Source organism: Neophocaena asiaeorientalis, unplaced genomic scaffold (assembly GCF_003031525.2).
Source record: "Neophocaena asiaeorientalis asiaeorientalis breed wild unplaced genomic scaffold, Neophocaena_asiaeorientalis_V1.1 scaffold196, whole genome shotgun sequence".
Classification (NCBI taxonomy): Eukaryota; Metazoa; Chordata; class Mammalia; order Artiodactyla; family Phocoenidae; genus Neophocaena; species Neophocaena asiaeorientalis.
In genome coordinates, this window is record NW_020173929.1 from 540,198 (window position 1) to 553,612 (window position 13,415).

Sequence of the window (13,415 nt, forward strand, 5' to 3'; positions counted from 1 at the left end):
AAAGCGCTGGAGAATCGGGGCTGGATAGAGTTGTCTCTTGTTGTTGTCAGCCCAAGTCGGCACAATTCTATTCACCGCCGCATGGCGTTGATCAGATGGAAACCAGATTTGTCTCCCTCTGAGACCTAACCTCGCCTTATGCTTTCGGAGTAATGGGCTCTTTAAAACCGCAAACCGGCTTCCTGGGCCGGCAAAGGGGGCGAGGGAGGGAGGGGGGCCTTCTTAGCGCCAAGAGAACCGAGGATTCCCGGCACGTCAGCCGCGGCCGCCGGGCACCCGGTGGTCCCCACGCCCGGGACTCTGCGCTCGCCTGGCGCGACCGTCCTCGCCACGCGGTGGGGACCAGGCACTGGCGTGGGTTTTCTGTGGAGTGAAGGGAGGAACTGGCAGTTGGGGAGCCAGAAGGCTCTAGCAACACGGCGCCTGAAAGTTCAAAGCTCCTGAACTAGCGCCACCTCCCGCCCCAACGGTCACCACCAGGTCCTTGCGGTTAGGCTCTCGCTTCCCGCCCTCACGCTCCCCGCGACGAAAAGCCGCCCCAATCGGGCGCCACCTCTGGTGGGAGCAGAGGGGCGAGCGAAGCTGCTGCTCTCGGCTTCGGTCCGGTCCGGGCTCCGGGGAGGAGGAAGGGGTGTCCTTGTTCCAGGCCCCGGGCAAACGTGAGCCCTCGCGCCCAGGGCTCAGCCCTCCCAGGCCCGGCCACTGTGTCCCATGCCCTTCCCGAGACCTCTCGCACCCGCCGGCCAGACTCGGCGGGATGGGGTCATCGGGACCGCAGATTGCGGGGGGCCGGGGAAGGCAACGGGAGCGCGTCACTTCGGTGTGCCCGGTGTGCGCACGTGGGAAGCCTACGGTTTCAAGGGTCAGGTGAGGGTGTGGTGGTCACTCCCTCGTCCTCACCAGAAGCCGGAGGGGGCCGGGGCCTGCGGTCAGGGCGGAGGCAGCGCCTCCTCGGGTGCAGCCTCGCACCCCGGGAGGCCGCGGTTCGGCCCGATCCGGCGAGGGAGCGGGCGGGCGGGTCGCCCGAGGGAGCCGGGGCCCTGCGCGTCGGGAGGCCTCGGCCGGCCGAGCGGCCGCGCTGGGAAACACCGAGCCAGCGCTTTGCTCCCTATCTTCCCAGTGTCCGTCCTATATTGTTTTCTGCTCTTAAAACTGACATGTCTAATTGGCAATCGGTGCCGAATCGTGTCCAGAGGTCTCTTGTGGAACATTTCTACAGCTGTCTCCTTCAACTAGACGCTTATTCATGTCGCCTTAATGAGAAACAAAACGTTCTCTAATGAGCAATTACAGAGCGACAGGATTGTTCCCATAACAAATTCTTGCGAGTGACAGAAGCATCCTTTGTACCAGATATTTCGCATACTGTTACCGATTTTCCCTTCTCTAGCCCGGCTCGGTGGAGGCGCGGGGCACCTAGAGCGGGTCCGAGAGCGCACGGATGCGAGGGCAGCCCAGTCAGCTTCCCCTCGCCGCCTCCCAGGCCGGGAGCCCCCAGGCTTCGTCGTGCTCCGGGGAGTGAGACGCCACGTCCCATTATCCCGCATATTATCTCCTTGTCACGAGGACAACAAATACCGATTAATCTTCGGAGTAAACTGTTTCCTATTCCTGACCAAGCTACCTCCGGTGTGTGTAGGGGAGGGGGAGAGCCAACAGACCAGACCCCACCCCCATCTGCTCCTCTTCTTCCATCCCTTCTCACAGATCCAAGGACGGTCCAGATCCTATCTTTCCTCCCAGCCCCAGAGTCGCTCCCGGCACACCAAAGTCCGGTTCACAGTATCCTCACCCCACCCTTCTACGCAGTCGCCACCCACAAAGAGTGAGAACTGGGGGCCCAAAGGGTGGAAGGGGTCAGAGCAGAGAGGGTAGGGTTGTTTAGTGGGGAAAGCCACCACTTCCAATGCCCCATCCTCAACTTGGCCCTGCATCTCAGTGCTCACCCTCTCATACACACCCTACTCCTAGTCACATAATTTGTCAATTACGGCAAGAAGCAAAACGATACAATTATGTTTATCTTGCAGTCTGTCAGTGTGTTAACTTGTCACACTTCTACAGCAAGGGGGCTCTCCGTGCATTTTAATGGCACATTTGAATAGGGCACCACGCAGCTAGCTCATACACACACGCACATACTCCTGCCCATAACACACACTCGAGCGAACATGCACACACACACACACACACACACACACACACACCAGCCACATTCATACTACCTAACATACACAACCCTCGAACTCCCAGGCCAACCAGATAGTTCAACAAACACCACCTAGATATAGCGCAAGTCGGTATGTCCCAAGCCTTTGAAGAGTTTCTCCACTACATTCTCTAGGCACAAAAGCCCGGAGAGGGGAAAAAGTTGGAGAAGAGGATGGGCAAGGGGCTGCATATATGGAGAATTTGAGGATGGGTGTCTGGGTTTTTACCTTGAGTAGGTTGCCCTGGCACCGATGTCCCCGGATACCAACCCGGGCGGGTGCCCCAGCTTCCGGTCTGCCCGTTCAACATCCTTAGTTTATCATACATGCCGTCTGCACCCATCTGTTGCTTTTCGCTAGCCAGGTTGCGAAGAACTCTGTTTATTGATGACACCTGCAAATCAAATCAAGATCAAACCAAATGGTAGAGTCTCCTGAAGACACAGTTGCCCTAAGTCCCCATCTCAGCACTCCCACCGCTTAAAGAACGACCCTTAATACATTAAAAAAAAAAATTCCCAGCCATCCTAGGACAGTGGGTGGATTTGCAGAGACATCGTGGAAAGAATGCCAGCCATCACTTTGGGCATGGAAACTCAGTTGTGTAGAGAGTTGGAAGACTAGGGAGGGGTCCTTCACTGTTGCGCAGTGTCTCTGGTGACCTCACTCACATGGCTGCTTTTTTGTTGTTAAAGACTTCCCCCCCAAAATATTGAGACTTGGCCTAGAGCTTTCTTTCACTTTTATTTGTTTTATATTAGGGCAGAAATGGACGTTTGATGCCTGAAAGAAGGTTCAAACAGGTAGATTTGGCGGAAGCTCAAATCTGGTTTCCATTTGCATTTTCCTTCTAGATTCCAGTGCCTTTCTCCAGGTGCCTCCGCTCTCTACTTTGCCACATGCAAGTGAGGTGCATAACCCCCCACACTTGACTTCCATTTTCCAGAAGGTCAAAAAAAAGGTCAGGGTGCTCCTCTCAAGACCCCCAGGTACAGAGGAGACAAATTGTGGAGCACGGAGGAGAGAAAGAGAGAAAGACACTGGCAGGGAGAGGAGCAGGGGGAGGTCAAGAAAGTGATGGTAAAGAGGGAAGAGTGTGAGCTTAGGGCAGGGAGAGGGAATGTTCTCAGTGAACTTACACTTGGTATGTTATCGTTGGTACAGACCCCCTCGGACAGTAATCTGTCTCGGATTTCCCAAGCAAAGATGGACGGGCACTCCCGCTTATACTGGGCTATTTTGCTTACAACTTCTGGAGTCGCTACTCTCGGTTTACTACCACCGATTGCCCTGGGTCTGATGGAGCCAGTCTCGTAATACCTGCCCAGAATTTTACTCACACATCCGTTGGACACCTGCATAGGGGAAGTGGACAGAAAACCACATTATTAATAATTTCAAGACAAAAATAAAATTGTTTAAGTATGCATTAAACAATGACAAGCTTACGTTTTGATTGTCCAGCACTTGGACTTTTGCATCTGCATGGGTCTATAACACAAAAATATACCTTCAATGGTATGAGAACTTACTGTAGAGAGCTTTTTTCTTAAAATTACATTTGTAGCCCTAAAAACTACAAATAGGATGATACTTTCAAACCGTTTGAACTAAAAAAAAAAACTAATTTAAAAGTTTTAAAAACTGTTTTTGTAAATAAATGCTGCTTGAAGATGCATCAAAACGAAGTCAGATTGTTCTGTGCTGACCTTGCTTAAAGTGGTGTTAAGCTGTAATGAGTGAAGGGGAAATATAGACTGAATTTTTAGTTATCTTTCCTTTAAAAATATGCCCAATTGAGTAAATGTGAGTTAGGGAGGGAGGTAAATAGCATTCGTCTTTTAAAATCAATATATATTTTTTTCATAAATACGAAGAAATCACACAAGTATCTCAAACCCTGAGGTAAGCATGGGATGAGGGAAAGGGGAATGAGATTATGTGAATTTACATAACTCATTTTATTATAGTTCATAAACTGTTACCACAATGAATGTTTTTGCCAAATGAAAAAAGAAAGGTTTTGTTTTTTTTTCGGATTCACACCCAATTATTTTCTTAAGCAGATGAATTGTCTTATGTGACTGACCCAGGTTGGAAGAGATCGGGAAGGATGGTGGAAGGAAAGGGGAAAGCGGAAGGCAGGGGAGTGGGGTGGGGAGTGGAGTGGGGGTGAGGGTAGGTGGGTCCATAATTAGCAGCCTTTACAGTAAGAAATGGAGAGAGGGCGTTGAGAGTGGAGGGCCGCGGGGGGCGCGGCGAGTGGGGCGGCGCCGGGAGGATCACCTGCAGAATTCGGGAAATGTCGCACGGCCGGGCCCCGCTGTGAGCTAGCTCTACGATCTTCTGCCGGGTGGAGTCCGGCAGTGGCCGCCCGTTGACAAAGACACCACCGAGCTGATTCACTCCGCTGTGACCTGAGGAAAGGGAGAGGAGAGCAGAGCAGAGCGGAGAGGAGAGGAGAGGAAGAAGAATAAAGAGAAAGAGGAGGGAGGAGGTGGAGGAAGAAGAGAAGGAGGAAGAGAAGAAGAGGGAGAAAGAGAAGAAAAGGAAGAAGAAAGAAAAGACAACCACAATGCATCCTCAGCTCCCTGCCAAGCCTGGCCAACCTCAGCGATCAGGTCCCTGCTATCGATCAGAAATGACAACAGGACCTCGCAGCCATTCCTGGCATCGGGCGGCCCAGCCCAAACACAGCCGAGCTCCTGCCCACCAGACTGCAGAAGCACCATGCAGACACACACCGACCAGCAAGAGCACACACACCTCACTACCGCCTTCACTCCAGCAGAGCCCCCAGCCCACTGCTGCCCTCCATAAACACCCCAGCCAGTCTCTGAACCCGCAAGGTGCAAATCATCAGCTCAAAAAATATCCCCCCAAAGATCCCCTCTGAGTGTCAAGAAAAACCACGAGTCCTACAGAACCCACACTGAATCTCCAAGGTCTCTGCATTGTTAGAACTGTGATAGCAAGTCCTATAGCTCTTCAGTGCTCCCTCAGACACTAGAGTCCAGAAACGTTTGTTGTCACACTCCAAACTCTGGTGAAGGCAACACACAAGCACTGGGATTTTAAAAAAAAAAAAAAAAAAAAAAAAAAGAGAAGAAAAGGGGAGGGAGTAGAGAAGAACCAGAAGAGCAAATCCGTGGCTAGGGAATCACAACCTGGGTTCAGCACCTCCACTGAAGGCTTCCTCAAGCCTCAGAGCCCCAGATCGGTTCCAACCACAAAGTAGGCTGGCTGCTGCAGTGGGGCGGAGATCTGGGAGTCTGTTCGCACCGGCCACAGCTCCGCTGCTAAACTCGGCCCTCCCCACAGCCAAGGACAGATATTAGCAAAAATCAAAAAGTGAAAAGAAAAGGAAAAGACCACACCGCAGTGTCCCCCATCCCTCCTTTATCTGGTTATCTCACAACCTCACCCCATTGTCTAATCATAGGGAATAGGGAGTTAGCACCTCTGTAGCCCCTCCCCAGAAACCACAGACACACAAATAAAGCCAATTGCCAATTCCCACTTCCTTAAAAATCTCCAACCTGCAGCCCCGACTCTAGAGAGCAGCCCTTCCAGGAGAAGATGTGGCTCCCCGCTCAGCTCTCCTCTCCTCTCTTCTCCTTGGAGCCTCTGATAAATTGACTCCAGAAAGCTGAGCTTCTTAGCAATAAATAAGCTCCAAATATAGAAGAGGGGGGAAAATATGATGAGCCTCTCTGACATTTGTCTTTAAAATAAAACTAGCTGCACGTCAAGTTTGAGCTTAATTTCTGGAAATAGGCGGAAGTCGCTCCGGATCATGCATGGAAGGCTAATTGAAAAGATCAGTCGGGGCGCTTGTGGCAGCCTTGTCACTTTGTGACAGTGCTCCGCTCCGGGAAATTGCATCGTCACGACAAACGGGACCGTGATAAAACGACCCTTTCCGTCCCTATTTGTAGATCACTCAGACGAGATTGAACTGCACTCGTTTCCCCTTCGAGGGGAGCCGCGTTTTCAGGGTAGCCGAAGGCTTGGGGCGGGGGGGGCCCTCACTGAGGGGGGTGCTGGAGCCTCAACTCGATGAGAAGTGACAGGCTTTTGGGGTATCTAGGCTCCGGCCGGGCCCAGCGTGAGCAGGGCCATCGCAGGGACACCGCTTCTCCAACAGAGCAAGCCCTAGATCGCGCTTACCGTTTTCTCCTAAACTCCCTTTATTGCCTTCCTTTGCCTCGAAAGAGCTTCTACTCCTCCAGATACGGAGCCTCCCCTTTGGGCAAAGGGAGCCTTCCAGGAAAAAGAAAGGCTGTCCCAGAGAAAGATCGAGAAAGACTTTCTAAACTTCACGCGCTGCCTGAGCAGGTCCCAACCTAGGAATGCCAAGTCGTGTGAGGCCGCCTAACCATAGACCTCCCTCCTTCTCCCCGCATTGCAAAAAACAACCTGCCCGCCACCTCCACAGCGACCGCCGGCGGGTGCTCGCCCAGGGCCAGGTCGCCTCTGCCAGCATCGAAATGGCAGCGAGGAAGCGCAGCTATAAGTTCCCCTTCAGAGGTTAAGCCTCAATCATTGTGTCCCTTCCCTAGGGACGGCTGGCTCTCTCGCCCAGTGGCGATGATTATGCGCCTAGAATTCGACCGCGAAGCATCTAATAGGAAAACATATGGTGTCAATTTGGATGCTCTGCGCCTCGCGCACACCCGGGAGCGAGCGGCACAAAGCCCTGCAGGCCGGCCCGCGACCCCGCGCGCCCCTCGGGGCCCGCCAGCCAGGCCGCAGCGGCAAACCCACAGCACCGGGCGCCGGGGGCCGGCCCTCCCGAGAGCCTGCGGCTGGGGACACTGTGCTGTAGGGGGAGAACCCAGCAGCCAGGAAGGGTGGACAGAAGCCTAAGCCTCGCCAAGGAGGGTTCCTACCAGGCCAAGTCCCAGGGCCTGGCAGGTTTCTGCACAACTAATCCGCCTTAAACCTCGCCACCTTTGCGCCCACTCCTGCGCTTTACGCCCACCAGCCGCGGAAGCACCAGGGGACGACTAGCGGTTCCAGGACAGATGGATCAGGCGCTGGGGACCCTCCTCAGTCTGCAGTTCGGCAAGGGAAGGTTTCTAGAAGGCTTAGGCCTTCGGGCACTCCATACAGCTGGGCCCTTAAACCGCGTCCAGACTCCGCACCTCAACCCTGGCCTAGTTTCGCTGGGCCTCCACGCTCCCAGGCCCGGTCTCCAGATTCGTCCTGCCACACACCAGCACTCACGGACCGAGCAGGAAAGTGGGCTGGGGGCCCAAAGGGCCTAGGCAGAGTGAGAATGGGAAGTGCAAGAGCCTGGGAATCAAAGGCACAGCGGGCCGGAATGACCAGGACACACACAGCAGCTATCGGGGCAGGGCTTCTCCACCTCCTGGGCTCCATCCTCACTCTCTTCCCAGACCTAGCAAACCTGCTCTCGCCGGCTCCCTGTAACAGTCCCATGGGGCCAGTGTACCACCTCCACCCCACCGCAGGCCTGGGTGCCCCGCTCCGCTGGCCTTCCAGGGCCCTAGCCAGGGTGGGGAGGGGAGGAGCTGCCCTTAGAGTGACTGGGGGAGGGGAGCCCCCACCCCGCCCGGACGGCGGAGACATTCAGTCTTCGCTAAACCCAAGGGGCCTCCTTCTCTCGCTGCGACTGGAAGCCTCCGCCCCGCCCTGCTCAGCCCAGCCCCCCTCTCTGGGGTCAGAGCCCGGGCAGGGGCGGGGAGGGGGTGTGAGTTACAGGATTTGGGGGGATGGGGTTTCTCTACCGCAGCTTCGCAAACTCTTGCGGGCTGTTCTGAGGGGCCCAGACCCTGTTCTTCCAGGAGGGAGAACAGAGCAAACGGCCTCCCCTCTCGGGTTGCCGGGCTAGGAGAGGGGCGCAGCTGCCTCGGGTCCCTCGGCCTCGCGCCCGCGGTCTGGCCAGCGTGGACTCCGTGAGGCTCCATGCCCTCCCCCGACCCGCGCGCGGGTCTGCACCTCCCCAGCCCCAAGTCCAAGAAGACCAGAGGCACTTACTGTTCTGCATGCTGGCGCAGGCTGGGGGCCGCGGTATCCCACGGGGCTCGAATATGGGGCTCTGTTAGCAAGAATATAGGCATTAATCATGGGCCAGCACCAGGTAGCCCTACCTCCCTACAGAGGATGTCCTGGAGCCAGGACAGGAGAAAGCCCCCTCTTTAAGGAAATGATCCACTCAGTCGGTTGCATCGAGGGAAGAGTCATCCAGCTCTGCCCTCCAGTGCATGCAAAATCTACCCTTTGGGCTACAAATACTCCAATATTCCCAATCTGTTCCCCCCAAATCTCTTAGTAGTTAACCCTTTAATCAGGAGAATCGATGACCTGATTTTGAATTTGTTCTTCCATCTGAACAACAATGAGCAAGCATTCTGACTCTTTCAGGTTCTGGAACCCAAAGCAGCCAACGTAGAACTTGCCTGAAATCTGGGATGTCTGTCCACTCTCACAATAAAAGGTCTCACACATCTGCACACCCCTAGTTAAAGTCTTCACCCTAAGACAAACCAGAGGGAGAGAAAGGTATGTCAAACTGTGGCTCAAAAGCATAGGCCCATGGGCTCTCTGATCCACACTCGCAGAAAGAAAAAAAAAAAAACGCATCTAGGTCTCAAACTGCCATAAAACCCTAAATCCCAGACTTACACCCATATTTCCAGCAGCCTATCCTGCAGAAGTCCCCACGGTTTGCTAGTGGCTGCCCTGGCCTGGCTTGGGAGATATGGAGAAAGGATCTGACAAGTTGGGGCCCCATTTTGCAAAAATATCAAAAACCAGGGAAAGGAAGAAGGGAGAACAAGAGAAACAGCTGGGTTAGGAGTAGAGGCCAAGAGCTGGGGGGTAGGGTGGGGGGGGAGGGGGAGAGGACTTATACCTGAAGTTTAGATGTGAGGCAAAGGGGACCTTGGAACTTCAGGGTGCCTGAGGGTGCAGGCTGGGGCCTACTGGGAGGGCTTCGGAGCCATTACTCCTTCCTTCAAGAATTTCACCACCCCAGTTGCCCCAAGGCCCCCAGAACCCAACTCTTTGGTTACCCCTTTATCCTTCACTCTCTCCCTCAAAGCTTCCCAGTCAGACCCCCTCTCTACTCACTTCTCAGCCTTTCTGGGACTTTGAAAGTGGCAAGCCTAACTTTTTCCCCCCAAACCTCACTTATTGTGATTAACTTATCTTTTGGTGTTTAGATCTTCCCCCCTTTTACTGTACTGTGGCACACGCTGTCTACCTCGCCTCACTGCTTTAAAAAGTATGAACAGGAGGGGGTGAGCGCGGTCGACAAAGCCTACAGAGAGTGAACAATGGCTTCTATTCTCCAGCCCTCCCCAAACCCAAAGAGCAAAACCGAGTCTCCCTAACCAGCAACACAGCTTCCAACCAAAGGTACCAACAACCCACCAACTCACAAAGGGAGCAGAGGGACACTTCTTGCTTTGTAATTCCTGACCCAGTGCTGTCCCCCAAGGTTACGACCTCCTCCATCACCTCCCTCCCTGCCTTCCCTTAAGAAGAAGGTTCTGGGGGTGGGGTTGGAATAGAAAAGTAATTTCTTGTTATAAATATCTGGAGGTAATTGTGTTACTGGTGTGAGTTGTTAGGGGCTGTAAAAAGATACAACGGCACCGTGGGGAGCTCAATTGGGAAGAGAGAGTTACAATAAAGAACCCATTCAAAAGGTTTGCCAAAAAAAAAAAGTAAAATCATTAAATAGTCACAGCATCATTTTCCCTGTTTAAAGACAAAACTAAAAGTTTTATTCTTGTTTTGCCTATTATGATTATTAATTTTGCCTGCCTGCAAGCAAAGAATCCCAAGAAACACATTTTTTTCTCTTAAAGGCCATTCATGGTCTAATTTATTAACTACCTGGGAGGCAGCTTAAATCCATAAAAATAAACTTAAAACTTAGACTTTCCCCCACCTTCCCAAAGCAGCTTGGTAAATATTGGAGAAGGCAGAGGGCTAACTAGTTAGCCCTAGCTGGGTTGGCTCCCAAAGCCTTCCTCCTGTTTCTCAGTCCCCAAGACCAAGTCAAGCCAAGGACAGGCAGAAAACCCAACTTTGCACAGAATGCCCAACCCCCCTCCCCAAAGTGGGATTCTGAAACTGCACATAGTAGCTGGTGGGGAGAGGTGCACTGGAATTCCCCCAGAAGGGTAAAACTTCCTAAAGCCATACTGTAACCCACACCGTACTCAACCACAACCGAATGCCCCCAGCCCAGCCGGTACATTCTCAGAGCCATTTTTTAAAAATCACTAGCTGATTCCAGAGAGGCCTAGCCGATTAATTTTCCAAGCAGCTGGGAAGGTGGAAGCATTTCAAATCCCGGTTCTGCTCCTTTCCCACACCCCTCTCAACTAAGAAGCTATCTCATTACTTAAGTAATCGTTAACACTTAGTGCAAAAGCAACCGGGGAAGCAGGGCGTTCGACACCCGGAAGCAGTGCCTGCGGAGAGACTAGACTCCCTCTACCTCAGCCGCAGCCAAAGCCCCCCCAGCTCAGCCCAGGGCTTCCTATGGCCCCAGCTGGGTCAGAGACCCACTCGGAAAGGAAGGAGTCTCCAAACACCTCAGAGTCGCCCTGCCTTGGTCCACTAGGCCACTGAGCCACTGCCTCCCTACCCCTGACCCAACCTCAGCTTTTAATGCTGTTGTTGTTTTAATTACTTAATGCTCAAAATTCATCTCCAAACTTCTTAGCTAGGGTGAAGGGGAGAGGAGAGCTCACTTTCGCCCACCGCCCCCCTGACCCCCAGCCAAAGAGTAATTACCAATTAAGATGACAAAGTTTTACTCTCTAGGGCCAAATAACGACTAATCAAATTGCCTTCAGACATTTGCAAAGGTCACCGGCTATAAAAAATGTAATGTCAGCAGCAACAACTATTATTTCTCCTCCGTAAACTCGCCAGGCTTTCAAGCTCTTTGCTTTTCATCTCATTTTCTGCTCCCACTCCCCTCTTCAAACCTTCCCAAGTTCGAGTTAAACGTCCAATATGGCTTAGGGAGCTTCGGATCATATGTGAAAAAAGAAACCACCGTTCACTTTGTTTTTAAACTTTCTAGAAATCACTCATGACTGGAGGGCCGGGTTTTAGCACTCAAAAAAGAAAGCATTTCCACTTGAAATTCAACTCCATTTCCCCCCAATTACACTTGCTAAAATTCAGGGCTATTATGGTGCAGGGAGACTGAGAAAATCTGCACAAGGAAAGAGGCAACAACTTTATGAACTTTGAAAAGACACTTTTCCTCCTGAGGTCTTAGAATCGAAAAGCTCTCAAATTACTCAGACTAATTAGCTGGGAGAGGACGTGATCAGACGAAGGGGAAAGCCAATGCTTTCATATTGATTTTTCTTAAAGGCCTCGCAAAGGAAAAATTTCAGGAGCTTTGAATTAAAAAAAAAAATCCACCTTTCCACCTCGAAACTTGTTGAAATGGCAACACCCGGTGCAGCTTTGTCAGAGGAAGACAAGGAAAAATACCCACCGAGCGCTGGGGGCCGGAGGACAGGGAGGACCCCAGCTTTCGCAGGGCGAGGGCGAAGGTTGGGGGAAGCCTGGGGAGCAGAGAGTTTTCAAGTTCCGAGCTCTGCGCTCAAGTTGGGGGCCAGAGCCTGGGGTCCTGATGGAAGCTGACAATCCTCCCGCTCGGCTCGGAGCTCCCTCGGAGCGCGCGTTCGACCGCCTCGGCCTGGCAGCTTCCTTCCCGGCTCCCGCTCTCTCGCTCTTTCTCTCCGCATCCGGCGTGGGGTTGCCGTGCCGACTGACTGCTCGGGCTGGCGGCGGGCGCGGTGGCCCTGGGCGCTCGAGCGCCCGCGGATTCCTCGGTGCCCGGGAGAGCGCCGCACAAAGCCGGAAGGCGGGCGGCGGCGCGGCGAGCCGGCTCCTTCGGCGCTCCCTCGGCGCGCGGCCCTCGGCGCGATCGCTGGGCCCGCGGCTGGACAAAGCGGCCGGCGGCGGCCAGTCTCTGCAGTCGTTCCCAGGCCTGCGGCACCGCAAAGAGGGTTGAGCCGGCCGGCCGCCGCGAGCCCTGCGCCGCTCCCGCTCGCCGGCTGTCGCCCTCCGACGCGGGCTTTCGCTGGAAGTAGAAAGTTTGGGCTCCTGCGTGGAAACTTCTCCAGTCCAACTCTCCCGGCGTAGCAGTGGGGGAGGGGACCGGCGAGAGGGAGGAAGGAAGGGGGGGGAGGAAGGGGGAGACCTGCCTGAATATTGCAATAAAAATGAAGCGAGAAGAAAGAAGCGGACTCACCTTTCTGAGGCATCCTCTCTCGTCAAAGCTCCTGTCAAGAGTTTTGTTTGGTTGGGTTTTGTTTGTTTGTTTGTTTTCTCTTGTTGCTTAAAGACCACAACGGTTTGAAATGACGGTATTTTAAAGGAGTTGCTGGCGAGAGTTTACTCCAAGGACGCTGCTGGTTTGGTATGTGAGAGCAATTCTCAGATCCCTGGGAAGGAGACAGAGATTGACAATAAAATGGGCTGTCAGCGGCTGGAGAGTGAGAGATAAAGAGTGTGGGTGAGGGAAGTGGCTGCAGCCAGCACACCTATGCTGATTGGTGATGGCTCAAGTGTGTTAATGTGTGTGTGCCGGCGCCCGGCCTCGCATCCACCGCTCCTCACTGGCCCATTAGCGAAGCCTGACCTCTGTCATCATCCTCCAGCAAAACACTTCCTCCTGCGCCTGAACCAGAGCGGGAAATGAGGCCGAGCCACGGTTCGCTTTTCAAACCCACTAATCACTCCGCAACATGCAAATGTACGGATCGCTCCCACACAAAATATTGCTTTATGCAAAGCAGCGCCGGGGCCTCGCGCCAGCCGATTGGATGCTCCCTCTCCCCGCCTGGTGCAATTGGTCCGTTTGTTTGAATATGAATACACTTGTTTTCGGCCCCGCCGGTGTGTCCGGGCTGCTCTCCCCGGCGCTGGGCCCCCGCGCCTGGGCTCTGGGGCTGGCGCTCCAGACATCTCTAGGCTCGGAGCGCTCCGGGAATCAGCGCGGGCCGCACTGTGGCCGCGAACTTGAGGGGTCGAGTGAAGGCCGCTGAGCTGGGGGGCGCGTCCCCCACACCATTAAGCTGGGCGCGGGACTCTCAGCTCATGGATGGAGCAAGTTTCTGTAGTTCTGCGCGTCCCTTTTTTGCCAACTCCAGCGCAGCTTGGCCTGCTGCCCCGCCTCCGCCCGCCCTCCTCTCC

At 53.9% G+C, this 13,415-nt stretch overlaps 1 protein-coding gene across 4 annotated transcripts in view; it reads right to left on the reverse strand.

The window, feature by feature from the left end:
- The window catches only part of PAX6 (paired box 6), a 22,281-nt gene extending 9,310 nt beyond the window's left edge, over positions 1–12,971 (reverse strand). Inside the window, exons 1-7 of one of the 4 annotated variants that reach the window (XM_024752596.1) lie at positions 12,862–12,971; positions 12,472–12,664; positions 8,636–8,712; positions 8,214–8,274; positions 4,497–4,627; positions 3,350–3,565; positions 2,439–2,604 (exon numbers count right to left, since the gene is read on the reverse strand). In XM_024752596.1, the coding sequence (XP_024608364.1) occupies positions 2,439–2,604; positions 3,350–3,565; positions 4,497–4,627; positions 8,214–8,223 (523 nt within the window). In that variant the 5' untranslated portion in view covers positions 8,224–8,274; positions 8,636–8,712; positions 12,472–12,664; positions 12,862–12,971. Of the gene's footprint in view, positions 1–2,438; positions 2,605–3,349; positions 3,566–3,659; positions 3,702–4,496; positions 4,628–5,749; positions 5,931–8,213; positions 8,275–8,635; positions 8,713–12,471; positions 12,665–12,763 lie in introns of those variants that run through there. The other 3 variants (XM_024752597.1, XM_024752595.1, XM_024752594.1) reach the window with 3 other exon arrangements.
- Between the last annotated feature and the right edge of the window lie 444 nt (positions 12,972–13,415).